Below are 26314 nucleotides of genomic sequence, written 5' to 3'. Positions count from 1 at the left end.
AGTCTCATTCTTTTGTTCACTAACAATAAATTTATGACAATAGGTGAAGATGGAGATGCAGACTGAGATAAATCAAAAGCTCACCCGTGGACTTAGCTTCTCTTTCACCAACATTGGTTAGAACAAAGTTTTCAGAACCTGTAGTACTGTACTGAGGCTTTGATCAATATCATTGTTGAATCTACCACCACTCATGAATTTGGTTTCTTAGGACCTTGTGTTAATTAATGATACTTAGAGCTATGCTGCTTAGAGCTAGATATTTTTGACAGATTGCCCATGACAAACTGGTTTAAATGGAGCCGCCAAACAAAGAACAATACAAAAATACTGGAGCCACGCTTAAAGGTGCTGGGTATTTTAACTACCCATTAAAATACTTCTTTATTTTGTTAAATTGTTTGTTTCTAGGTCAAGGTTGTGATCACAATTTAATGTTATTCCATTATTATACCGGTATAGTGAGTTAGCTTTTTTTAAAGTCGGTATTTGCAAGTGTAATTTCCTTTCAAAACCCTAATTTTTAATTTCAGTAATGAGGTCCCTGTATGATAGTTCCTTGTGTCTATGGGTGTATGATGTTATTTGGTGTTTTAAAATGGACCCATGTATATAAGAGGGCAATGCAGTAGGCTGAAGCCATGTCCACCATTGTTTCCTACATTGCACCTGATGCTGACTGGATAGGCTCTGCCACGCACCACCACCCTTGAATTCGAGTTAATGGGTTTGGGAATGGTATTTTGTTGTGTTGTAATCTGTTTAAATAGTTACATGGAGCACAACAGTCATTTGTCTTTGTCAAAAATTTTTGTAGATACAGTATAAGTAAATGGGTGTTCCATATATTTATCTTATAAAAACAACTCTAAAGAAATTGCTTCATATGCAATATGTGCACGTATCCAAATAAAATGTAAATTTCATCCTTTGCAGATTATCAGGACAGTTTTTTGTCTCCTGCTCTTCCACTCCTGACTCAATATAGTGATGGGACCTTATTTGAACAGACAAACCTTGAATTTGCCCCTTTAAGGTAACTGCACGTTGTGTACGTTTTATACTCCTTTGGTTCTTATTCAGAAAATGCAATTTGATCTCTGCATATATCTCTTAACTTAATATTTCTGCTAACCTCAAGCCACTTCATTGTCATGTTAAACCTAAAGGCAGATGTTTTTCAGATCTTGAATTCCTGTTTGATGTCTTACTGATCCACTGCTCCTTTCATAACAAATTTGTTTCCTTTTTAGTTTTACTCAGCTGTGTCTTTCTATCTTGTTGCTGAAATTTGGTTGAAACCTTTTGAATCCCTATTTCGTTGTATTGTATATTGTCTCTAGATAGATAGATAGATAGATACTTTATTAATCCCAATGGGAAATTCACATTCTTCAGCAGCAGCATACTGATACAATAAATAATATTAAATTAAAGAATGATAATAATACAGGTGAAAAAAAACAGACAATAACTATGTATAATGTTAAATATTAACGTTTACCCCCCCTGGTGGAATTAAAGAGTCGCATAGTTTGGGGGAGGAACGATCTCCTCAATCTGTCTGTGGAGCAGGACAGTGACAGCAGTCTGTCGCTGAAGCTGCTCTTCTGTCTGGAGATGACATTATTTAGTGGATGCAGTGGATTCTCCATAATTGATAGGAGCCTGCTGAGCGCCCTTCGCTCTGCCACAGATGTTAAACTGTCCAGCTCCATGCCAACAATAGAGCCTGCCTTCCTCACCAGTTTGTCCAGGCGTGAGGCGTCTTTCCTCTTAATGCTGCCTCCCCAGCACACCACTGCGTAGAAGAGGGCGCTCGCCACAACTGTTTGATAGAACATCTGCAGCATCTTATTGCAGATGTTGAAGGAAGCCAGCCTTCTAAGGAAGTATAACCGGCTTTGTCCTTTCTTGCACAGCGCATCAGTATTGGCAGTCCAGTCTAATTTATCATCCAGCTGCACTCCCAGATATTTATAGGTCTGCACCATCTGCACACAGTCACCTTTGATGATCACTGGGTCTATGAGGGGTCTGGGCCTCCTAAAATCCACCACCAGCTCCTTGGTTTTGCTGGTGTTCAGGTGTAGGTGGTTTGAGTCGCACCATTTAACAAAGTCATTGATTAGGTCCCTATACTCCTCCTCCAGCCCATTCCTGATACAGCCCACGATAGCAGTGTCATCAGCGAACTTTTGCACATGGCAGGACTCCGAGTTGTATTGGAAGTCCGATGTATATAGGCTGAACAGGACCGGAGAAAGTACAGTCCCTTGTGGCGCTCCTGTGTTGCTGACCACAATGTCAGACGTGCAGTTCCCAAGACGCACATACTGAGGTCTGTCTTTAAGATAGTCCACGATCCATGCCACTAGGTATGAATCTAATCCCATCTCTGTCAGCTTGTCCCTAAGGAGCAGAGGTTGGATTGTGTTGAAGGTGCTAGAGAAGTCTAGAAACATAATTCTTACAGCACCACTGCCTCTGTCCAAGTGAGAGAGGGATCGGTGTAGCATATAGATGATGGCATCTTCCGCTCCCACCTTCTCCTGATATGCAAACTGCAGAGGGTCAAGGGCGTGTTGAACCTGTGGCCTAAGGTGGTGAAGCAGCAGCCTCTCCATGGTCTTCATCACATGTGATGTCAGAGCAACAGGCCGAAAGTCATTCAGCTCACTAGGACGTGATACCTTTGGGACTGGGGTGATACAAGATGTTTTCCAAAGCCTCGGGACTCTCCCCTGTTCCAGGCTCAATTATCATAGTGAGCTGTACTTGATAGTGGCTGATCTTGTTTTGCTTTCTTATACTGCTGGTAGCTGTCGCTGTTGAAGTTAACACTTTTTAGCATAGTGACTTCAAATTTTAGCTAAGATACCATTCTACTTTACCACTTTTTGGGCAAAAAAAAGCATTGTCTTCAGAAGTAAATCCACATTTGGGTCATCTCAAGCATCTGTCCATTTCTTGAGCAGTAATTTCAGTTTAAAATTTGAAAATAGCATTCCAAAACAAGGGTACTGCTTTAAAATACTGTATGTGGTATTGCCTCATTACTCTGTTACTGTTTTGCATGTATACTGTTATCTACTCTATAGAGCAGAAAGTGCATTTGTGTTTGTGTTTTTGTCCGGAGTGCAGTTTCATACCTTTTAAAGTATCTCTGCAAAATTATGCACAGTTTGCTTCGTTGTACAGAGGCACACCATATGCTATGTGTTTGGATATGTAGTTGATGTACCCATGCTATGCAGCACTGGGTGCTCCTCCTGTTTTATAAATAATAAATACAGTAGTTCCGAATGCTTAAGAATATTCATTTTATTTTAAATAAATCAAATAAATTTTATAGAATGTAATGTTTCACTAATAAAACATAAAACTATGGTCCTAAAAGAAAGTTCAAATATAAATGTGTGTTAAACATAAAGAGTTGTTCATACTTTGTATGCTTTCTAAATAGTTATCTCTTTCAGCTACTCTAGTTATAATATACTTTATTACTTGTGGTGGCTCATAAGGAGTAAGCTGAAAATAGTCTTATGGGGACAGCGGAAGTTAAAAATGAAAGAATTGTTTCATTGAAAAAAAGAAAAATACAAACATGAAATAACACATGAACTTTACACCATATAAAAGAGTATGTTGCAAGTAGTAGATCTAAAAATACGAAAGCTTAAGAAAACACAACACTGAAATATTTACAAAAAAATTATTTATGTATCACATTATTTGTATAAAAATGCTCTTTGATCTTTCCTTCAAGAAAGGTGTCTTTTATCATTACTTTAATGTCTTCATATCTAGAAACCCTTGAAAGCGGTACCTTGAGTAGTCCATGAGAAAAAAAAAAACACCAGTTCTTTTTTAAATGTTTGTCCTTAAGTTTTATAAATGGTCATTGCAAAGGGCAGGTGAATGGGAAATTGCCTTCTTTTAATTTTAAAAGGCGTTGTTTGGTCTTCAGTAAACAGATTCGTGTGAGGTTAAAAAAAAATCTTTCACCAATGAAAGATCTTTGTGAGGACCTCAACTTAAATTATGTTTTGAAGGAGGATTGCTTACCATTCCTTTATTGCCATTAAGGTTTCTAAGAACCGTGATGATTGACACCTGCAAGCTTATTCTTAAAAAAGGAACAATGAGTTAATGAATTCAATGAGGAAGTTAAATTTATCATTATCATCTTCATAAGTAATACTAACTGATCTAAAGTATGTCTTTGCTTTGCCTTCCTGTAGTTTGCATATGTTGTGTGTGAATGTCAAAACAGTTATTGTCCCTAGGGCAAGGCTGATGTTGCTTCATCGTGAACTAATTCATGTTTAATAGATGACCCAAATGTGGCTATAATTAAATGCAAAAGGTTATCCTCTCCTTCAACATATTCAAGGATGCAGATGCATGGAATGAACACAGCAGTGTCACTTATTTGTAAGCTTATGTTAATTTCACCATTACCCAATTGAAGCAAAAATTCCGCAGTCAAATTTTTCAGGGGGTCTGCTCTCACATTTGTGGTTAATTTAAACTAAACTTAATTTCAGATAGGATTGTTTTAAATGCAGGCTGATATAACTGAAGTTCTATTTCCATGGCAAACAGGTGAGACTTGTCTAAAGTCACCACCAAAGTACCAAAGTATTACAACTTTGTCACCGAAAGATATGTCTACATCAGAAATGTCTTTTAAGCAATAAATGTCAATGCAAGACCTGAGAGCATTGAAGCTTCACCTGTAATAATTAAGTGTCCATCTCTGATAGTTCTGTGATCGTGGATTTATCTTTGATATTGAAGTTTCATGCAAATTCACTGGAATTTTTTTCCATTAGAGAGCAGGTTGTGTGGCACCACAATAGACTAGATATAAAGAACAATAAGCTCCCTGCAAGTTGTTTTCACACATAAAAACTCACAATTCATTATGAATTCTGAACACATATTTGACGATCACATGCTTTTCTCTGTCTTTGTTGTTCTTGCATTCTATATCTCACTCTTGAACATCAGCAGATGGTGCTGCTCTTCTTCCTACAGTGATGTTCTTTGTCATGTCATCGGCTTCAGTGATTTGCTTGACTCCACACATATTGGTGGTCTTCTTTTTCTTTCCACTGTGTCATTTTATTTGCCAATCACTTTGCCGTAAGAAGCACACGACCAGAGGTCAGTTTGCCAAGGTTGCCTCACCTACATTTTTTAAAAGTTTCAGTACAAAGTTCTAGCACCAGTAGTTTGCGTGTAATTGCGTGACATAAAGATAGACCTTAGCATTTCATATATATAGATTCATCAGCCGATTAGAAGACTGTTTTTACATACACTTGAAAAATCAGTCACTGACTGAAATGCCCCAAAAATATTAACACTAGAATCCCTGAAGCATATGAAAAAAGTCAATGCTGGGCCACCCTAAATTGCTTCGCACCTCCTCATCAGCATCTTTGTTTTATCTGCCTGCTAACTCACGGAGACAGCTGAAGTCAACTCAGACGCTCAGAAATCTCTTTGTCTGGGTGTAGGGTGTCTAGAATTGCATAGGGTAAATAATATATAATTGATTAGAATACATACAATTCATATATGTTCCGTGTCTACAACGATCTGGGCAAATGTAGGATAACAGGAAGTTTGAGGCAAGAAATGTTGAACACATAACTAAAACAAAATTTCTCATCTTACTGTAATAATGAGAAAATGCAGACCTGAAGTGTTTAATGTATGAAGATTGAAGTCCACATATTAAATAAACACTTTCACAAAAGGTATAACAGTGTGCTTTTATTCAAGAATATACCCCAAAAAAATCATTCCATTTACATGTTGCTGTCAATGAGTAAAAATCCAAACCTAAATATCAGCTGATGTGTCTGTTTGGCTGGTGCAGAGGTAAAAACTATTGCCTTGTAATCAACAGGTTATGAGTATGAGTCTAGGTTATTCTCGTTTTGAGTAGTGAGCTGCTGTTATTACTACTACTATATAATAAAAATATACATATGATTTGAATCTTTAACAGTAGTAGTAAATTTTTACTACTTATAAAAGATAGCTTTTTTTTCAGTTTTATTCTCTGTCATGTTCACCACACCCCCAATTTATTACTGTTAGTTTTCAAATAATAACGTGTCGTGTCACCTTAAATTCCTTCACACCTCTCCATCAGTATCTTTGTTTTACACATGTGTCGATCAGCACAAGTCTGTTTATCTGAGTGTGAGGTTCTTAGAGTTGTAGCGGGTAAATAATATATAATTATTTGGAATACATGCATTTCATGTGTGTTCCGTGTCTAAAGCGATCTGGATAAATTTAGGATGATAGGATATGCGAGTCAAGAAATGTTGAATACATAACTAAAAACAGAAACTTTTTCATGTTATAATAATGACAAAATGCTGACATGAAGTGTATAATGTGTGAAGACTGAAATCCAAATATCAAATAAACACTTTCACAAAAGGTATAACAAAACAAGTGTGCCTTTATTCAAGAATATAACCAAAGATAAAGAAAGTATTCAATTTACATGTTGCTGTCAACATGTAAAAACTGAAGCCCAAATATCAATTGCATGGCTGGTGTAGAGGTAAAAACAGCTCTCTCTAAATCAAGAGGTTGCAGGTTCGATCCCGGGTCTTCCTCGCATTTACCATTATGAGTAGAGATGCGAAGGAATTTAAGGTGGCCCGGGCATTAGAATCTCTGAAGCCTACGAAAAACGTTGTAGTGTTAAAAGGACATACTGTATAACTCTGGAACTAGCTTATTGCTGTTGCCCACTTTAAGTGTACACAGTGCCACCTAGAGTGCAGTTTTGTTTAAGGACCCAAACACTGTGCTGAATGGCCACTGACATGTTAAATGAAAATAAAGAAAAATAACAATAGCTATGAAACAGGAAAATCCATTGCATTTAGTGAGTTTGCACTAATATTACTCAAGGTAGCCTTTTATGTTCACTGTAGTCTATGGGGCATCACCTTTTCTAAACTGTGGTATAATTGGTCTCACAATTTCAAATTGAGAATGATGTTCATTCCAGTACAGATAAAATACAGAATGATTGTAAGCTGGCTACATGAAAAGTGTCAAAATGCTTAAAACACAGAATTTTGTCTCGCATGGAGAGCATAATCATGCTTCTCTTCTTATTGAATTAACTTCCTCAAAAATCTTCATTTTTGTGTTCTCTGAGGTACATACAGAGCGACCTATCCCATTATTTTACTTTTTCTTTACAAAATATTTTCTGATGAACAAATAACCACAAAATAGATGATTAAATTCTGTGTAATATGATGTATTTGATTTATGCTTATTCAATGAGAACTAGACAAATGATTTTCTACTGTAGTTTTTGTTTTATTTTTGTTAAAAAAGCAAGTTATAGCTTTACGTGTGTCCAAGATGTATTTTGTTAGTAGTGCATCTTATTTGACTATAAATGAGTGAAAATTGATCTTTGAATTGTAGTTTTTTCTGATCTTATTTCACTGTTGATGATTGCAGTTCATGAAAAATACTTTGGAAATTATCAAAATTTTATGTCTGAATTTATTTTTCTAGGCCACATCCAGACAACTCTTATATGACAGAAGAGTTTCCAAGACCCCTCCAGCTCAATCCTGCATTACAACTTGCAACAACTGAGGTCTTCTCAGACTCTATCAGCAGTGGGCCCCTTTCCCAATATCCCTTAGTGATGAGCACATTTGACCCTGATGATAACAATATAAACATAATACTACCTCAGCACCACTTCTCTCACAGATCTGTCCTTGAAGAACAAGTAGAAAGAGAATTAAGGGAAGAATGTGAGTTGCCCCTGGTAGGGCAAGAAGAATGTTCCAACTGTGCAGAATCCCAAGTTCATGAAGAAAAAGGTGGTCAAAAATCAGAGAGCAATGATCAAGCACTGCGTGAAAAGCTGTCTAAGGCGTCAATGGCAGACAATGCATCTTTTTTAGACAGTGACATTCCTGTTCCACTCTTGCTTGAATTGCTGGAAAAAGAAGTTGGAGTATCGAGTAGTGGAACTTGTTCATCTGTTTCTACAAGCTCTTCTCATGCAGAGTTACCTAGTAGAAATCTTGAAAAATATGAAACAGTCCCTTTGGACAATGACAGACTTGCATCTCCCAATGTTATAAGTGACACTATAGCAAACTCGGTAGCACAAGGATTTACATTCCCCTCATCTGAGCTCTCTGACAACATAAGAGACCAACCTGTAGTGGGAAATGTTGTACCATCTGTTGATTCCTCTGATGAGCAAAAAGAGAAAAATGAATTGAATGCTTCTAATGCATCTGTTGAATCCCATGTGACTGCCACACAGGAAAGTACAAAATCCAATGAAAATAAGGTTGATGTGGATTCCCATGGCACATACAGTGGGAGAGCCAGCACAGTTATAGAATTCCCAACGGATCTTAGCAAAGGTTCTTTGGATTGTAGTGTTGAAAGAGGTTTTAAAGAGGGTGAGCTATCATCATCTGCTCATCAAACTAATGTGGATTCATCTGTTTTTGGTTTACCTTTAAAACCCATTTCTCAGTCAACTCCTGGAATGTTCTTAGGTGCACCTAAATCTATTGTACAAAATAATTTGAGTAAAGTGACAACTATTCAATCAAAAAAAGAATGTTCTTTGGATAAACTAAGTCCAATTCAATCAAAACAAGAAATGCTTTTTTTGTCAACTAGTACTTCCCTGGATATCACACCCAAGGCATTGCTTAATTCCTCTACAGGTAAAGAATTACCTGAACCCGCACCTGAGACTAATAGCTCTTCCACTGGAAAATGTTCAAATGAACAATCTCAATTTGTAAACAAAAGGATTCAATCACTACCTGCGCTTAACTATATGGAAAAGGTGGGAGCATGGAATATGACTTTTCCAACCAGTAAAACAGAATTTGATAACCTGGCTTTGCGTGGCTTCAGAGGTGTCTCACCAAGGCAAAAGGCCTACAGTGCAATTGCTGATTCATTAAACCAGCTGTTGTCCAGAAAGAATAGCACTAAATCCTTGTCACAATCAACCAGTGCCAACAGTAAGAGCCCTAAGAAGAGCCTTGCTTCTTCATTTTGTGGAAATTTGTCTCCAGCTACAGATTTTCTGGAAAACAAGGAAAGTTTGACAAATTCACCTTTAGCCAGGTCTTGGTCTTGCACTTCAATCAAAGAGGAGCTACTAGCTCTAGATCAAACACAGGATGATGCGCCTTGTCAAAGCATAGAAGGGGCAGAGAAAATAACAAAATATCTCCCTGATAATATTGTTTTAACTCGAGTTCTAAATAGCTGTGGAAAAGAAAATTCTCAGGTGAAAGCAGTAGAGAAAAGGGAAAGTGACAAGGACCATGGTAATTTGGTTAAAAGCAATATCCTTAGTTCAGATAGTGCCAACTGCAATTTGGATAAACTGTTGCAGTCTGTGGAACGTGAACACCATCATTGTGAAGGTGGCCCAGCTGACAGATTTAGTGATGAGTCTCCAAATGAAACTGTTGGTACCTTTGTCAGTTTCCAGGATGCAAACTCTAAAGATGTCAACAATCTTCATGCCTCTTATGACGTCTCTGCAGTTTCACCTCCAAATAATTTGCAAGCTGATAGTTATGCTTCTCATTGTGTAACCAACCCATCAACACCAGTAAAGAATGTAGAATTTAATATTGAAGAAAGAATTCCCGTAAGTAGCAATTTGCCATATGATAAAGTGAAAATTAATCTCTCTGTATTCAATCATAACTTTAATCATAATTTTTCATTCAGTCAAAGTTACGTTAAAATTTAAAAGGTTCCAATGATTTTTAAGCCTATTTAATGTTGCCTAATTCTGTAAAGGTTTAATGCACAATTGTAAAACGTTATGACCTGATCTACCCATTGAAAACCGCAATTATTAATAATATGATACATTTAAATTATTACTTTATTTGTTCCCATTGCTCTTTTTTTGCCAGGGAAAAGAGATGCAATAATAAATATAGGTTCAAAAGATTTTTTACTTAATATTTAAATCATCACTTCTGAAACATACCAATTCAAACTTGATAAACCTCTAAACACAAATTAGCACAGAACCGCGTACAATAAACATGCCACACTTTAAGCCATTGTAGGATCAACTTTGGCGAGATTCTTTTCTTAAAATTAAAGTAGGAGCTCACAAACTCCTTACATCTTTTAAACCACCAGCCCAAATACTGATTTTGAAAGAAAGACCCTTGTAAATTTTAATAAGGAATGACAGTATTTGTATATTATATAGTAATGAAGAGTAACACATTAAATAACTTGAATTGTGCAATAATTAATTAAAAGGTCTGTTTTATTTTAAAGTTTTTTTTCCACTATTAAGATATTAAAAGTACAAGATATTTTTGAGAATCTGCCAATAAAATAGAAATACTCGTTTTAAAAACTGGCAAGTATAGTCTGGTGTTTTATTGTTGGTTTCCATAAAGATGTTTGTAGTTACATTCAGTGATAAAAAAGAGTTTGCTCTTAACAACACTGTTGAATCATCAATGGTGTGCCATTTCTTGAAAATGCAATAAATGAAGGAACTCAAATTGTCTGTAATAAATATCATTAAAGGACAGTACAGACCCTTTGGCATTTCCTGAAAACTGTAGTATTGTAAAGAACATCCTTGTATGCAATTATTTGAAGCCACATATTGCAGAGTCAACCTGCTGCAGCAAATTCCTGACTGCTGTGCAGCTGTTTCAATTTGATTTTGATTTATCCAGAGTTGTACCCGTGACACCAGGTATAATACTTTAGACTTGCAAAACATTGTAGACGCAGTAGACTTCGCTCACGTGTGATTAACAACATTGGCAAGCTCATTAGAGGCTGTCTGTGTAAAATACAAATAATTTCATAGCATCTATGCACAAGTTGCCTTTTTTAAAAATGTCACTGATGTGTATGACCAGTTGTATTGTGCAATTAAACATTCTGATGAGGGCAAACTCCTTCACCAAGAGTGACATTGGGGCATAAGGTGCAACTTTTTTAGTTACTAAATGTGCAGTGTATGTTTGCATATAACTGTATAATACTGATGTGTGTTCTAGTATATAATTGCTCCTAAATACACATCATATTGATACTGAATTGTTTTCAGGGTTTGAAGTATGACATTCACAAATTTACAAACAAACTGGGCAATTCAAAGGAAAGGTTTTTTTGTATAATTTGAATAATGCTGTTAACATTTAATTATGCAGTGTACAAATTTAAAACCATAATGCACTTCTACATTTAATCAGACTATACAGTAGATTGCTATGTAGCATCCCATGCATTCTCAATACCAGACACATTTAATTTGTGATAGTGTAGACCATATATTATTTCTTGATCAATTGCTGAAAAGACTGATGTGCGACGTGCATTCTTTCTCCGATGTAGAACCCTCGTCATCATTTGAGTTCACCTCTGCTATAGCGCACCTTTTTGTGAAAACAGCAGTGTCGGATCGGGGGGAATGTGAACGTAACTGGGAGAATGAAACTGAATAAAAAAACAACGCTAACCTTTACAAGATCCATACATTTACACTGGCTGTTACAGACTCAAATCAAATGTATGTTTTTATTCTAAAATAGTAAGAATAAGAGCAGTTCACTTCTCGAAACGGAGTTGTGTGGGATCGAACCCGTGACCCTTTGATTACCAGTCAGCAGCTCGTACCGTTACTCCATCAAAGCAGTTGTGTTAAAGACGCATCAGTGTCGCACCCTAACATGGGTTCTTTTTCTGTAGTTATATTCTTAAATAAAAGTGCACTTGTCTTGTTATACTTGTACCTTTTGTGAAAGTGTTTACTTGATATTTGGACTTCAGGCTTCACACATTATATGCTTCATGTCTACATTTTGTCAATTATTACTAAAACATAAAGTTTCTGTTTTAACGATGTGTAGATTGTTGTAGACACGGAACACACATGAAATGCATGTGTTCCAAATAACGATATACTATTTACTCTAGTCTATACAACTCTAAGCAACTGACACGCAGGTAAAAAGACTTGAGCTGAGAAAACCTTGTGAGGCATTGGGGGGATGTAAGAGCAGGCTACTTGCTGCTTATCGACACATTTAAAAGACAAAAGACGCTGACGGAGAGGTGCAAAAGTATTAAATGTGGGACATATTTATGAGTTTTTTCGTAGGCTTTGGTAATTGTAGTGTTAATAATTGAGAAAAAATTTTTGTTCATGGAATTGAATGAGCCCCAAATGGAAAATGAGGCTTGTTCAAGTCTCGACTTAATAAGTACACTTTGTGGTTTTTATTTTTATGTCAGATTTGTAATAATTTTTTTTTCTAGGCATTACTAAAAAAAAAATTTTTTTTTTTTTTTTGTTGATACAGGCTACAAAAAAGATACTGTTTGCTTTTTTATTACAGGTGTAAATATCTTTTAACCATTGCACCTTTTTGTGACTCTGGTACCAGCAAAGGTTCAATGTAACATTGCAAATTGATAAACAGCAGTGTTTAAGTGATTTATGATATGACTACATTTAATTTTATGAGCTTTTAGAATTTTGGGCTAGTTATTTTCTCTTTTTCATTGCCAGCATTACCTTCGTGCTTTGGGGATTGACCAGTCTCCATCCACCATACTTACCCCTTTTGCACCAAGAGGACCAATTCGAGAACCAGAGTTTTCACCAACTGATCTTTGCACAATAAAGGGCTCTACATGCACTCAGCAGTCAGAAGGTAAGTGAATTTTTCAATACATACTGTGTAGAAAAGAATGTGAAATGTCTTGTTTCAGTCTCACTAAAAAAAACTTGAAATGATTAATCTATAAAATTAACTGTATTTTGTATTCCACTTTACATACCATTTTTATATTACTCAGAACCCTGAACAGACCACCCAACACAAAGCTAACCATCACTGTATATTCTAAAGCACAAAGGAGCATGTATAAAACTGAGGAATAAAAATGAGAAATTTGCCGTTAATTCTAAAGGCGTATTGAAGAGTGCAACACATCGGCTAAAAAAAACAAAAAAACCTGTGGGTCCATTGTTCTTGTATAAAGAGAATGTTGTACAGAAATAAGCCCCAGGTTAGTTAGCCTATACCTAGATATTTTAGCAGTAAACAGACAAATTGACTTTGACATATGTTGGATGTGTTACTGTATGGAAAAGGTTCAACTCTAGGACCAGTTTGTGACAGATCTGTAAAGTTGGTTGACAGAAGGTTGAAATGTCATCAATAAAGACAACAGAAAAAGGTGCACTAGTGGTAGACCAGTGGTACATTATTTATTTACAAACCTTTCCTTGAAACTATTGTAAACTTTATTTTTTATGTCTATTCTACGATGTATGAATGTGACACAATTTGGCATCTTGTTTAACAAACAGTTTCAATTGAAATTGCATGCATTTATGCAGTAATTGTGCATAAACAGTACTTATTGCATCATTTGTCCTTGACAAAATAAAGTAAATTATAACATGATATGCTAGAAGTTTGGTTCTGTGCATCTGTGTCTTTTTTATCTTTTTTGGTCTGTGTGAGGATTCTTCCACAAAGCTCCATAGCCAGAGTACTTTGACTATCTGTGTGAAACTGTGACTTGAACTGATACCTTACTTAACATGTTTGGGGTTTACATGTTCTTCATTACGTTTGCATAGACTTCTTCTGTAACATTCAGCATTCTTCTTCAATTTAAAGACTTCTGATTTGTTTGATTTATGACTGTCCTATAATAGGCCAGGGTAAAAATATTGATTTTTAGATTCATCATCATTTTTCGTTTAAACGATTCAATATTGATTCTTAAAGTCTCAAGATCGATCTTGTTAATCTCTGTCCTGTTCAGTTACTATTTCTAGATTTTTGTTTATCATCATTTTTGGCATCCTATTTAGTAGATGTCACTTATGCACCTATTAAGACTTTCTACAGAAAAAGCACTTTACTACCTCACATAGAATGAGAAGGGTTCAGCTGCAGGTAGGACAGCATAATATGGCGTGTCCTCCTCCACTGAAATCAGCACCTTAGACCCATAAAGCAGATGTGTGGGCTTCCTACCAATTCAAACAGTGCGTTAGTAAAGAACAACTGCATAAAAGCAAAGCCATATGTAAGCTGTGCAGCTTAGAAATTAAGTATTGTTGTAACACAACAAATTTGAGAAATGATTTATCCTGACATCACCCATAAACATAATCTCTGTCGACATGCAAACAAGCAATGCCTAAACAATCTACTCTGGAGACGATGGGTAACTCCAACCTTCCGTTTAATTAACCTCTTGCCCAAATAATAACAATTTGTAGCAGTTTTTATCTGTAAAGATATGAGACCGTACACCATTGTTGAAAACGAGGGCTTTCAGCAAAATGATACAGGTTTTTGAACTGTGGTATACTATACCAACCACAAAGCAAATGAGTGAAGTTATTGTACCTAGGCTTTATCAAGATCTTAAGCAAAGTGTCGGACACATCTCTCAGGTCAGCGTAGTACTAGCTTATGACAGCTAAACTTCTAGGGTAACAGATTCCTGTGTGATGAGTCACATGTCACTTCATCTTATAAAGCACTTTGAGCTACATCATTTGTATGAAAATGTGCTATACAAATAAATGTTGTTCCTTAAAAAAAAATGACGGGGGCAACTGTGGAGGATGTGTTGCAGACAAGCGTGCTGCATGCTAATCACACTGAGAGATGGCTGTCTGACTGGCTGTACTTCCAAGAGCCTTTTTAACATTTCCAATGCTTTGTTCCATCACGTAACTGCTATCAGTCACAAGTTTGTGTGTTGGTAGGTCCAATAAACGCTGCTTCTCTTTATACACATGGCTAACTGTAGTGCTATGGTGGAAAAAGTTGCAACATGCCTCACCCGGCCAGGCAAGTGTGCAATTGTTGGAATTTTCAGAGCAGCCTGCGATACCAGAGCATGTGCACAAAGCAGCCAGCATGAAGTAACTCCATAAGCTGTATAGCACAGATCAATTGTCAGTCACGATGCCATCTTTTTCTTTTACAGTAATCCCTCCTCGATCGCGGGGGTTGCGTTCCAGAACCCCCCGCGAAAGGTGAAAATCCGCGAAGTAGAAACCATATGTTTATATGGTTATTTTTATATTGTCATGCTTGGGTCACAGATTTGCACAGAAACACAGGAAGTTGTAGAGAGACAGGAACTTTATTCAAACACTGCAAACAAACATTTGTCTCTTTTTCAAAAGTTTAAACTGTGCTCCATGACAAGACAGAGATGACAGTTCCGTCTCACAATTAAAAGAATGCAAACATATCTTCCTCTTCAAAAGAGTGCGCGTCAGGAGCACAGAATGTCAGAGAGAGAGACAAAAGCAAACAAATCAATAGGGCTGTTTGGCTTTTAAGTATGCGAAGCACCGCGGCACAAAGCAGTTGAAGGCAGCAGCTCACACCCCCTCCATCAGGAGCAGAGAGAGAGAGAGATGGATAAAAACAAACAATCAAAAATCAATACGTGCCCTTCGAGCTTTTAAGTATGCGAAGCACCGTGCAGCATGTCGCTTCACGAAGCAGCTGCACAGAAGGGAGCAACATGAAAGCATTTTTAGACGAGCGTCCGTATCGTCTAGGTGTGCGAACAGCCCCCCTGCTCACATCCCCTCAGTCAGGAGCAGAGCATGTCAGAGCAAGAGAGAGAGAGAGAGAGAGAAAAGTAAGTTGGGTAGCTTCTCAGCCATCTGCCAATAGCGTCCCTTGTATGAAATCAACTGGGCAAACCAACTAAGGAAGCTGAGAAACTGAGCAAGAAATCCGCGAACCAGCAAAAAATCCGTGATATATATTTAAATATGCTTACATATAAAATCCGCGATAGAGTGAAGCCGCGAAAGGCAAAGCGCGATATAGCGAGGGATTACTGTATTTTCCATTCATCCAACACCACTGTCAACAAACATCAACACTACTGTAGATCCTCATTTTAAAATGCTTCCTTTTTGTCTGAGCAGGAACTGTGAGGACACATTTTTGAGACTGATTAACGTTACTGCTAAATGTGAGCAACTGAAGATATATGTATCTTGCAGAGTTGTAGAAAGACCCAAGTCTTCCTACTGTATCTGTGTTATTTCAAGATTATTTTAAATGTCCAATAGGGGAATAAATTTGGCTAACAGTTTAGTTGATGGGTGTCTACATGGAGATTCATAACAAATGAATAGGTTATTGAACACCAGTTATTTTTTAAGAAGCAATAATTATTATTTTATAATAATAATACTTGCAAGATGATATACCGTAGATGGGTTTTATAAATGTAGGTGCCATTGCATTGTATTAAAAAAGAGCCCAATACGATGTGTGGACTCTGATGAGGCTATACATATGTTAGTTAAATTATGGTGAATTTTGAATGAGTGCAGTGCTGTGAAAAAGTTTTTGTTTTTTCTTTTATAAAGAGCAATGATATTTTGTTCCACATCTTCCAAATTTAAATGTTCATTACTAATCAAGTATTTCTTTTTAAATGTTATACCATGCTTATGCATTTGTTATGAAGTCACTATGTAGACACCCTTCAAATAAAGTGTTTCTGAAATTTGTCACATTATACTAATGTTCTCTATTCAAGGTTAAGTCATCTCTAAAAAAGCCACCACTTCAAATATATCAATGCATGCTAATTCAGTCAAGATAAAATCAATATTGAATCAAAATGGCACATTGTAAATTGGAATTGGATCAAATCGGTACATCAGTGCCAATACCCAGCCCTACTATCAGGTAAATGGGGAAGTGTTTAGGAGTGCTATTGCATGCTTGAATGTGCACTGCAGTGGGCTGACATGCTATACCTGCATTATGTCCATTGCTACAAGGACAGACTCAGTCTCCCAGTGACTCAGTATTGTAAAAAGTATTTTCAGATTGGATTGTTGAATGGTTGTGTGACATCATGATTTACTGTTGACATTTTAAAATGTTATTACTCATCCACTGGAGAGTTTATCTGATATAGTTTATGTATATTGACATACAGTATGCTGTGCCAAAAATGTGCCAAAAGAATAATGAAAAAGGCAATGAAAGTTTTCTGAAGCCGTTTAAAGGTCATAATGATCATTATTTGCCAATGTACAAATAAAAAATGGCTCATGCAAAATTGTTAACTCTATAGACTGACATTCTTGCAGTTTATTCATGTCAGTGTAAGCAATGGTTCTGTTAATTTTTAGTTTATTTGTATTAATATAGTATTTTTTTTTATAGTTCAAATTGCAAATCTTTCCTAAGATTTATTTCTTTTTAATTTTATCTTTTTCAGGAGGCAGTCCTTTGAAAGGGGATTTCTCGCAATCAAGCATTTTGTCTGTCAATTCCACTCTAAGCCTGTCAGTCCCACTGGGATCTGATGCTGACAGTGAAACTCCATTGCCCACAGAACCAGCTGTAACAAATGATTTCAGGTCCTCTGTTGAGAGACCTGCCAGTCAGTGCAGTCCCCATGTTGATTTTCATCCTATAGACCATTCCTTAGATATCCCTTTACAAAAATCCTGCTCTTCTGGATCTGAAAACAGCAAGTTACATTCTGAAGAGTCTCCTGCGCACTTTACACAGCAGCAAAGTCCTTCTGTGATTGGAGTACTGGCATCTGAAAATGTCCAAAACAATATAAACAACTTTGATTCTTGCCATCCATCTGCTACTCCTGATAATTTACCTTCAATTTCTTTGGTGGCTTCAGAACATCAGACTGAGGTGATGAATAGCCCTGCTTTAAATTTATCATCGGGGTCTTTGCTGACCAAAGAAAGTCAAGCTGAGATGAATAATTCTATTTTAAACTCCTCTGAATCTTCTCCTGGAAGGATAGCATCTGAGACATCTTTTCAAAATTTAAACATAGATAATGATTCCTTTGCTGGGGCAACAACTTTAAAAGAGATACGAATGCTTTTGAGTAAGACTGAAGAACCTCCTTTTTCAAGGTCTTCCTTCTCCTCCCCATCTGCATCTTTAAGAGGTTCTGAAGACCTTTCAGCCTATTTATACAAGGGACTGGACAATTTTCAAAGTTCTTTGGCATCACATTTTGATGTCAATGACAATGGTTCCTATTGGTACAAGTCATCATCATCATCATCAACAACTTTGTCATTATTAACCCTGGATGGATTAAAAGAAAGTTTAATTTTTGATGGCTGTTTTTCAACTAGGTCATCTTCCCCCAGTTCATTCATTTCTCAGGGAAAAAAATCAATCCAATCGAAAAGGCAGGAGAAAATCGATTCACTTACAGAATCAAAGCAGGTTGGACATGAGTATGGACAGGGTGGATCATTTATTGCTGACAGTATCAAGAGGTTTGAGCCAGAAGGTTGTAGTGAGGCCAGACAAATCAATGCTAGTTTTGCTTCCACAATGAGCTTTGCTGCTCCAAGTCTTGAGCTTGATGATGTTCAGGAAAATCCTGAAGATATAGCCCAAGAAACACCAGAAAACCATTTTTTTACCATGTACTGTGACTGAAATGATTGGAATGGATGAGTCTCATGAGCCTGTGAAAGTTATAGAAGGCAGTGATCGCAGCAGTGCTAATTCTATTGCTTCTCAAGTGGCTTGTCTTCTGAAAACAGAGTCTCCAGTGACTTCTGCATCTAGTATTACACATGCTACTAATGAGGAAGAGGCAAAAGCACAAGGTAAGGACTTAAATTAGAAATACATTTTTGTGTCATATTCATTATCATCATCATCATGGTTTAATGACTATTTTCTGGGTTTGCTCGGGTTAGTTCTCCAGTATCTATGGTCCTTGCCATCCATTGGGGTGGGACATATTCTTTTCATATCATCTATCGCTACCTCCAACCACATCTTCCTCGGCTTTCCTCTGGGCTCCCCCTCCATCTCCATGTTGATGCACCTTTTAACCCAATCATCCTCTGCCTTCTGCTCCATATGCTCAAACCACATTAGTCTGTTTGTGCTTAGCACGACACCCATTGCCTCAACACAGAGTCTTTTGCTTAACTCAGCATTCATCATCCTCTCACTCCACACTCCACAAATACTCCTGATCATTGTTTTCCCTTTTCTTTCCACCTTCATCTGCCACATCTCACTCCTCTGCACCTCTAATAGCTTATATTGAGTTGTATTTCATAAGATGGGTAAGTGTTTGTAGTAGACTTTTATTGTCAGATTTGATTAAAATAAATCTTTTAACTGGAATGAATAATGAGCAAACTGAACACCTAAGGATATGCAAAGTTGTCTGATGCCAAAACTTAATAAAGGTTGCTTGGAGTATAGGTTCAGGTATAAATAGAGATATGTGGGTAATTTCTGTATATATTTTAGTGTTCTCCCTAGCGTCTATTTAGTTGAGCGCTTGGCTGTCATCTCGCATGACATTGTGAGATGACAGCCGTAAATCTACAGGCACAAGCAGATCTAATGATCTGCAGAGATGGCAAGGGATGAGCAGGAGGGTGGGCAAATATTGCTAAAGCTAATAGCGGGGGACGAGGTGGAGCAGAGTTCACAAGCAGAGTATGGGGAGGTGGGGTTTCGAGAGGGGGGTGTACATGGTAATAGTGGGGGCGGAGCAGCTTAATACAGTAGCAAGGAGTATGTAGAGGTGGGCAGGCAAGAGGGGGCTGTACATGCTAATAGTGGGAGCGGAGCGGCAGTTCACAAGCAAAGATGATGTGGAGGTGGGCGGGCAAGAGGAGGACTGATAAAATAAAAAAAGTCTAGTGGAACCAGCCTGTCAGATATCAGGAAAAGGGCGTCAGGAAGTGATGTCTATGTTCTCAGCGTCAGTGCAGTCTGTATAGTGCTGCTAAGTGTACAGCAGCTCTCTTCTTGTTCAGTACATAGCAAACCTATATCTATATATATATATATATATATATATATATATATATATATATATATATATATATATATATATACACACAGTTGTTTAAGCATTAGGTGTGTTCTGTGTGCAAAAATCCTTGTAGCACTCACTGTGGTTCCTGTTTAAAGTGACCCCATCTGCCGTTCTTATATTTGCTCATATTTGGACCTACGTCCATATTGCAAAATGTGTGCAGAACCCTTGCAGCACACACTGTGTCCTGAGCAAAAGTTTTGTCACTGAATTGCTGAGGGTTTTGTACGGAAGCGTAATCGGGCCACGGTGAAGAAAAAATATACGGACAAAGTGAAGAAAAAAAAAACTATGTCGAGAATAAAGTTGACATGTTGACATGTTGTTACATAACTTATGATGGGGTTTGAGAAAATCTAGTAAACTAAATATTCATTTTAAGATGAAGTTTAGTTTACGATGTTCTACTTTAATGACAAACTACGAGAATAAAGTCAACATGTCGACTTTAATCTCGAGATAAACAGCGAGAATAAAGTAGAACTGTCGAGAATAAAGTGAAAATGTCGACTTTATTCTCGACATAAGCATCGAGATTTAAAGTGAAAATGTCGACAATGCGTACCTGCCATAGTGCAGGTGTGAATTGAATATCCAACAGGCTCTCACTTTCCCACTCAAAAGTCTTATTCATAGGTACTTTTAATTTTTTTTGAACGTTTTACCAACATGAGCAAAAAAAGTGTTCAGAAAACAACAGTGCTCAGTTATTTCAGAAAAGAGATATCACAAACTAATGAAGGTGCGGCGTCAACTCCTGATGTGGCAATTTCAGACAAAGACATTGCAGAGGCTGGTCCATCAGGGAAATCTCTTCAGCACACACTCTGCCAATTGATAAATCTAAGCACCGCTTATCAGGCATAAACAAACAATGGTTTAAAGATTTTAATTGGCTAATGGTCAAAGAAAATGGTATGTGGTGCTCATTGTGCATGAAATATTCAAACAAACACCCCCCAAGGAGGGGTTACCTTGGGTAAACGTGCCATGCACAAGAATTCGAAAAGAAAGTTTGCTGGACCATGAAAAAAGTAAAACGCACATTGAGTCTTCTGCTGACCTTTTAGGAAAGCGTGTACTAGAGCAAACTGGAATCGGTCAAATTGAAAGATCTCTATCTGTGTTAAATAACTTACAGAGAGATGAGATTCATGCATTGATTGGCAAACAAATGAGTTGCCACATACAACATTGTTTGAAAAGCTGTTGGAACACTGTAAAGAAATGGGTTGTTCCTTTTTACAACATCTCAGTGTTGGTAAAAATGCACATTAAACCTCTGAAAGAATAATGCAAGAGCTGCTGAATGTCTTTCTGCATCAGAAATAAAATCTAACATACTGAAAAATATTCACGCAGAAATTTTTTTCAGTATTCTGTGTGATGAAACCACAGACATCTCAGATGTAAAACAATTAATTATTTACATTAAATATATTTGCCAGGTCACTAAAGAGGTCAGAATTAGTTTTATATCAGCCCGCAATATGATTGATGGCAAAGCGGAGACTATAACCCACACACTGAGTGAGACTATGGACACTCTAGGCTTGAAAACTGCTAATCTGGTTGGAATAGGGTCAAATGGAGCTGCTGTTTTGATTGGGAAACAGAAAGGTGTGGCAAAACTGCTTAAAGATAAAACATCTGGACTCTTGGTCAACTGCCACTGTTTAGTGCCCAAGCAAATGCTGCCGTACTTTATTTAACAAAACTGAACGACATCTTAAGGCAGCTATTCGATTTCTTCCAAAATTCTTCATTTAGGATGGCTGGTTTAATGGAAATTCAAAATATTCTGAACATTCCCCAGATTGAGCTGAAAATAGCCAGTGACACTATATGGCTGTCTCATGACTTTGCAGTACAGTCACTATGACAGTGTATGATGAGTGATCTCCTTGGAAGGACCAGATCCTGGGGACTTTGATTATGGGAAAGCTGCAGAAAACTGGGCCTCTAGGAAGAAAAGAAGAATAAATATTTAACTGAAGACACCTTCTGCATATGCAAGTTGGCTTTGAAGAATATTTTAAAATTTTTCTTCATTAGGTTTCCCATACTTTTTTTCATTGTTTTCACTTCCCGACAGCGACAATACTTGTGCCTCTTGGTTTATGTCATAACAATTGTTATTTAAAATTTTTGTTAGGGTTGCAGGATCCTGAATTGGATACTTATTAAATTTAATAAAAATATTCTGGCACGTGTCAAACCTTAAAAAAGGAAGTCATATTGAACTTTTGAAAATAATTTATAACTAATAAAAATAGTGCATATTTAATTTTCCCCACCACCAAATTTCCCCATCCTGCCCCACCCGGCTACTTTTTCATGCCACCCGGCTGGAAAAAATTTCTAGGGAGAACACTGTATTTCAATTAAAATAATCATTTTTTTCCTGCCATGGCCTTTGTTTCTAGATGAGGCTATGTTGCTTAGTGCAACATTATAATGGGAAAAATGTAAATGAGTGGGAAACTGTTTTTATCAATAAATAATTGCAGATTAGGCTTGTGAGTTGTGAATGAACACATCTGGACAGAGATATTAATGTTTCACTAAGAGTCTCTGCTCTAAATCAGATTAGGCTGTTAACTGTGTGCATAGAACAGCAAAAATTGCATTTTTTTTTTAAAAACCTATTTGGTGAATAATCTTTAAATAAAGCCTACAGAAATTTAAAGTTAACAATTTAAAATACAGTTAGAAATATGTGCAGTGTTTTTCCTTTAAAAGTTTTCTAGTGGTATTTTGTCAAGGATTGGGTGGTACACACCACAATCGGTCCCAGTCCGGGCATTTGTACTGTGGTAACTGCTGATGGCCAGTCGTGAACCTGCAACATCAAAAGCAACTCCTTTTACACCATGAGCAATAGTAAAACTCATAAAAGCTGCTAACTTGGATTTTTATTTTAATAGAAATCTACAGTAGTTCATGGCTATGTTAGAGAAGTATTGAGCAAGCTTGCCAAAACCTTTACCAGAACTGCAAAATCATAGGGGCAAATATTTTCAAACACAATTAACTATTTCTTCTTGCAAAATGCTAACAGGGGGCACGCCCTAGTTCCCTATGAAGCACAATATGTTTTGGTCAGGTAGTGTGAAACAGAACTCAGCTTGTTCACCTCTTAGATAGATACTTTATTAATCCCAAGGGGAAATTCACATACTCCAGCAGCAGCATACTGATACAAAACAAAACCAATATTAAATTAAAGAGTAATAAAAATTTAGGTAAAAACAGACAATAACTTTGAATAATGTTAACGTTTACCCCTCCGGGTGGAATTGAAAAGTCGCATAGTTTGGGGGAAGAACGATCTCCTCAGTCTGTCAGTGGAGCAGGACAGTAACAGCAGTCTGTTGCTGAAGCTGCACCTCTGTCTGGAGATGACACTGTTTAGTGAATGCAGTGGATTATCCATAATTGATAAGAGCCTGCTGAGCACCCGTCGCTCTGCCACGGATGTCAAACTGTCCAGCTCCATGCCTACAATAGAGCCTGCCTTCCTCACCAGTTTGTCCAGGCGTGAGGCGTCCTTCTTTATGCTGCCTCCCCAGCACACCACTGTGTAGAAGAGGGCACTCGCCACAACCGTCTGATAGAACATCTGCAACATCTTTCTTATTGCAGATGTTGAAGGATGCCAGTCTTCTAAGGAAGTATAGCCGGCTCTGTCCTCTCTTGCACAGAGAATCAGTATTGGCAGTCCAGTCCAATTTATCATCCAGCTGCACTCCCAGGTATTTATAGGTCTGTACCCTCTGCACACAGTCACCTCTGATGATCACGGGGTCCAGGAGGGGCCTGGGCCTCCTAAAATCCATCACCAGCTCCTTGGTTTTGCTGGTGTTCAGGTGTAGATGGTTTGAGTTGCACCATTTAACAAAGTCCTTAATGAGGTTCCTATACTCCTCCTCCTGCCCACTCCTGATGCAGCCCATGATAGCAGTGTTGTCAGCGAACTTTTCTAGTGGTATTTTAACTTATCTTAACTTGGTATTTTAACTTTACTTAAGAACTTATCCATCTTAATCTCAAATCTGTGAAATCCTGCAACGAATTCCTGACTTCCCTATCTTTTTGACTGTGCTATACTGGCTGGTTTTCATTGTCCTTTCCATATCTTGGTGTTCCACTTTCTCAGTATAATTTATTTGGCAATGGCACTCAGGAATGGCATTATTATATTTTTATTACATAAACAAGACAGAATTTTTATAATGTAATGTTTTTTGCTCATGTTACTAAATGTTTATAGAATATTATATGCATTTGGCATTGCCGACTAGGGATTTGCATAATAATGTTTAAACATTTTGTTGACATAAAGTTGAAAACCACCTCAGAAAAAAATGGTTAGCATCTAAGACTCTGCCCCAATTACAAAGCTTTTTACAGAATAAATGAGATTTCAACCTATCTTCCTTGTCAAATTGCAGGTTGATAATATGAATACAATTTTTTAAATTTAATCAAATCAAGGGTATTAAAAAACACACAAGTTAAACAGGTTTTCAAACCTTAACTTCACCAGTGCTCCTCATTTTGCATGCTGCAATGAAGTGCATGATCAGAACTTAAAACTACAAGTGATCTTGCCTGTGTTGTAACACAGTGAGCAAAAGCAGAAAGAAGCCATATTTTAATGAGACTAGAATACTGAACTGTGCGTTTTAGGCACACTATAGAAGTGTCATGATTTTCTAAAATTCAGAATACCATATGGTGAGAGCAGTAAAGCAGTTATTATTATTATCATATATAGCAGTTGTCAATGTCAATGAGTTCTTTCTACTTTAACCATTATAAGCATTCATTGTATTGCTTGTTGGTAGGCTGGTGGTGTGTTGTTCGACATTTCAGCTGTTGCAAAAGAAAATTGTGTGAGTTTTGAAAATGTTACATTTAAAAAGGAAGGGTTTGTGCTCTTACTGTTTTACTTCTCATTGTTCCTACTGGAGCAGTAACATGGTTGCTGGTTTTTAACTGTAAGCATCCAGAAACTGTAAGTGCTTTATGTGTTGTTTTAGTACTTTACTTTCATTTTAATATGGTAATTTGAATCTACAATTTAAAATTCTAGGGATGTAGTATGACCAGATTTGCATCTCTAAATATTATTTCTGTTTTAAATGCATATTACTGATGTGCAGAAGTGTCCCTCCATTTCAGAGTATGTAGAATGCTTTAGCAGAGGAGAATGGTTTAGCATCTTGCATTTTGATGAATGGCTTACCTTACCATTCTCCACCTTTTGTGTATGTAATTTTTATACATATGTGTGTTTTGTTCACATATTAAATAAACAAATTTCATATCTGGGAACTATTTATTCTTACTACCTCTTGATTAGCATTGGAATAATAGATATTTGTAAGTGGAGCTGTTCCTTATGCTGGTCACTTCTTGGTGCTTGCTATAATGAAGTTGAGGTCATGTGTGTTTAAACTAAGAATTGCAGTACTCCGAGTGGCATAAATTGGTCTTATCTAGTTGAGTAAAGCTGACTCCAGCCCATCGTTTAGATTCCTTTTACTTTATTGTCTTTGTACAGAGTGCAATGGAATTCTTACTTGGTCTCCTCTCATTTGTTTGTGCAAGATAGGTAACCAAACAGTCTTCTACATCCCCCTTACAGCCCTGATCTAGCACCATAAGACTCGCATCTTTAGTCCACTTAAAGAGGCCATAAGCGTTTGCAGGTTTGACTCTGATAATGATGTTAGGGAAGCGGTTTACACCTGGATTTGGAAACAGCTGAAAAGCTGCTTGTCATGATTTATGAAGACATTACTGGAAGGATACAAGAAGTACTTTGACCTGCAGGGTGATGTGGAGAAATGAGACAAATATATTCATCTGCTCACAGAGACTGGTGTTAAAGATTTAAGCTGTCTTTAATTTTGATTTTCGCTCCTAGATATTATATTAGATAAACCAAGTTTTAAGTTAAGCAGGAGTCATTTGTGAACAAAAGAATTTCCCTTAGGAAAATCAGTCAAGCTCATACAATAGCATCTTCAAATGTCTGAATAGATGTAAAAAGGCAGTCTGCAGCAGTTTTAGCCATGCTTCTTTTTCAGTTCAAAAATTCCCTGTTGTGAAATTTGTGTATGCATTTGATTAGGATAGTGCATTATTTGCATCAGAGGTTGCAACACTATTTCCTAACTTCAAAAAAAATGGTTCTAAGGCCAAGAGAAAGAGACCAAGCTATCACATTTTTTATTAAAGTTTTTACTTTTACTTTTTTCCCTTTTTTTTCTGCAAGTCTGCAAAGCATGAAGCGTGTATGACAGTGGTGCATGTGTTCCATTACTAGCAATCT

The 26314-nt window shown here is 37.0% G+C and overlaps 2 protein-coding genes across 2 annotated transcripts in view; both read left to right on the top strand.

Annotated features, from left to right (window-relative positions):
• The window catches only part of LOC127527956 (uncharacterized), a 35467-nt gene extending 16907 nt beyond the window's left edge, over positions 1–18560 (top strand). Inside the window, exons 4-7 of the mRNA XM_051928362.1 lie at positions 937–1036; positions 7576–9709; positions 12620–12764; positions 17353–18560. Coding sequence (XP_051784322.1) covers positions 937–1036; positions 7576–9709; positions 12620–12764; positions 17353–18560 — 3587 coding nt within the window. The remainder of the gene's footprint in view (positions 1–936; positions 1037–7575; positions 9710–12619; positions 12765–17352) is intronic.
• Position 18561: 1 nt separating this feature from the next.
• The window catches only part of alms1 (ALMS1 centrosome and basal body associated protein), a 57065-nt gene continuing 49312 nt past the window's right edge, over positions 18562–26314 (top strand). The window contains exon 1 of the mRNA XM_051928533.1: positions 18562–18733. Within this exon, the coding sequence (XP_051784493.1) occupies positions 18562–18733 (172 nt within the window). The remainder of the gene's footprint in view (positions 18734–26314) is intronic.

Source organism: Erpetoichthys calabaricus, chromosome 5 (genome assembly GCF_900747795.2).
Source record: "Erpetoichthys calabaricus chromosome 5, fErpCal1.3, whole genome shotgun sequence".
Classification (NCBI taxonomy): Eukaryota; Metazoa; Chordata; class Cladistia; order Polypteriformes; family Polypteridae; genus Erpetoichthys; species Erpetoichthys calabaricus.
The sequence above is the reverse complement of the archived record's forward strand: the minus strand, read 5'-3'. Positions and strand labels throughout refer to the sequence as shown.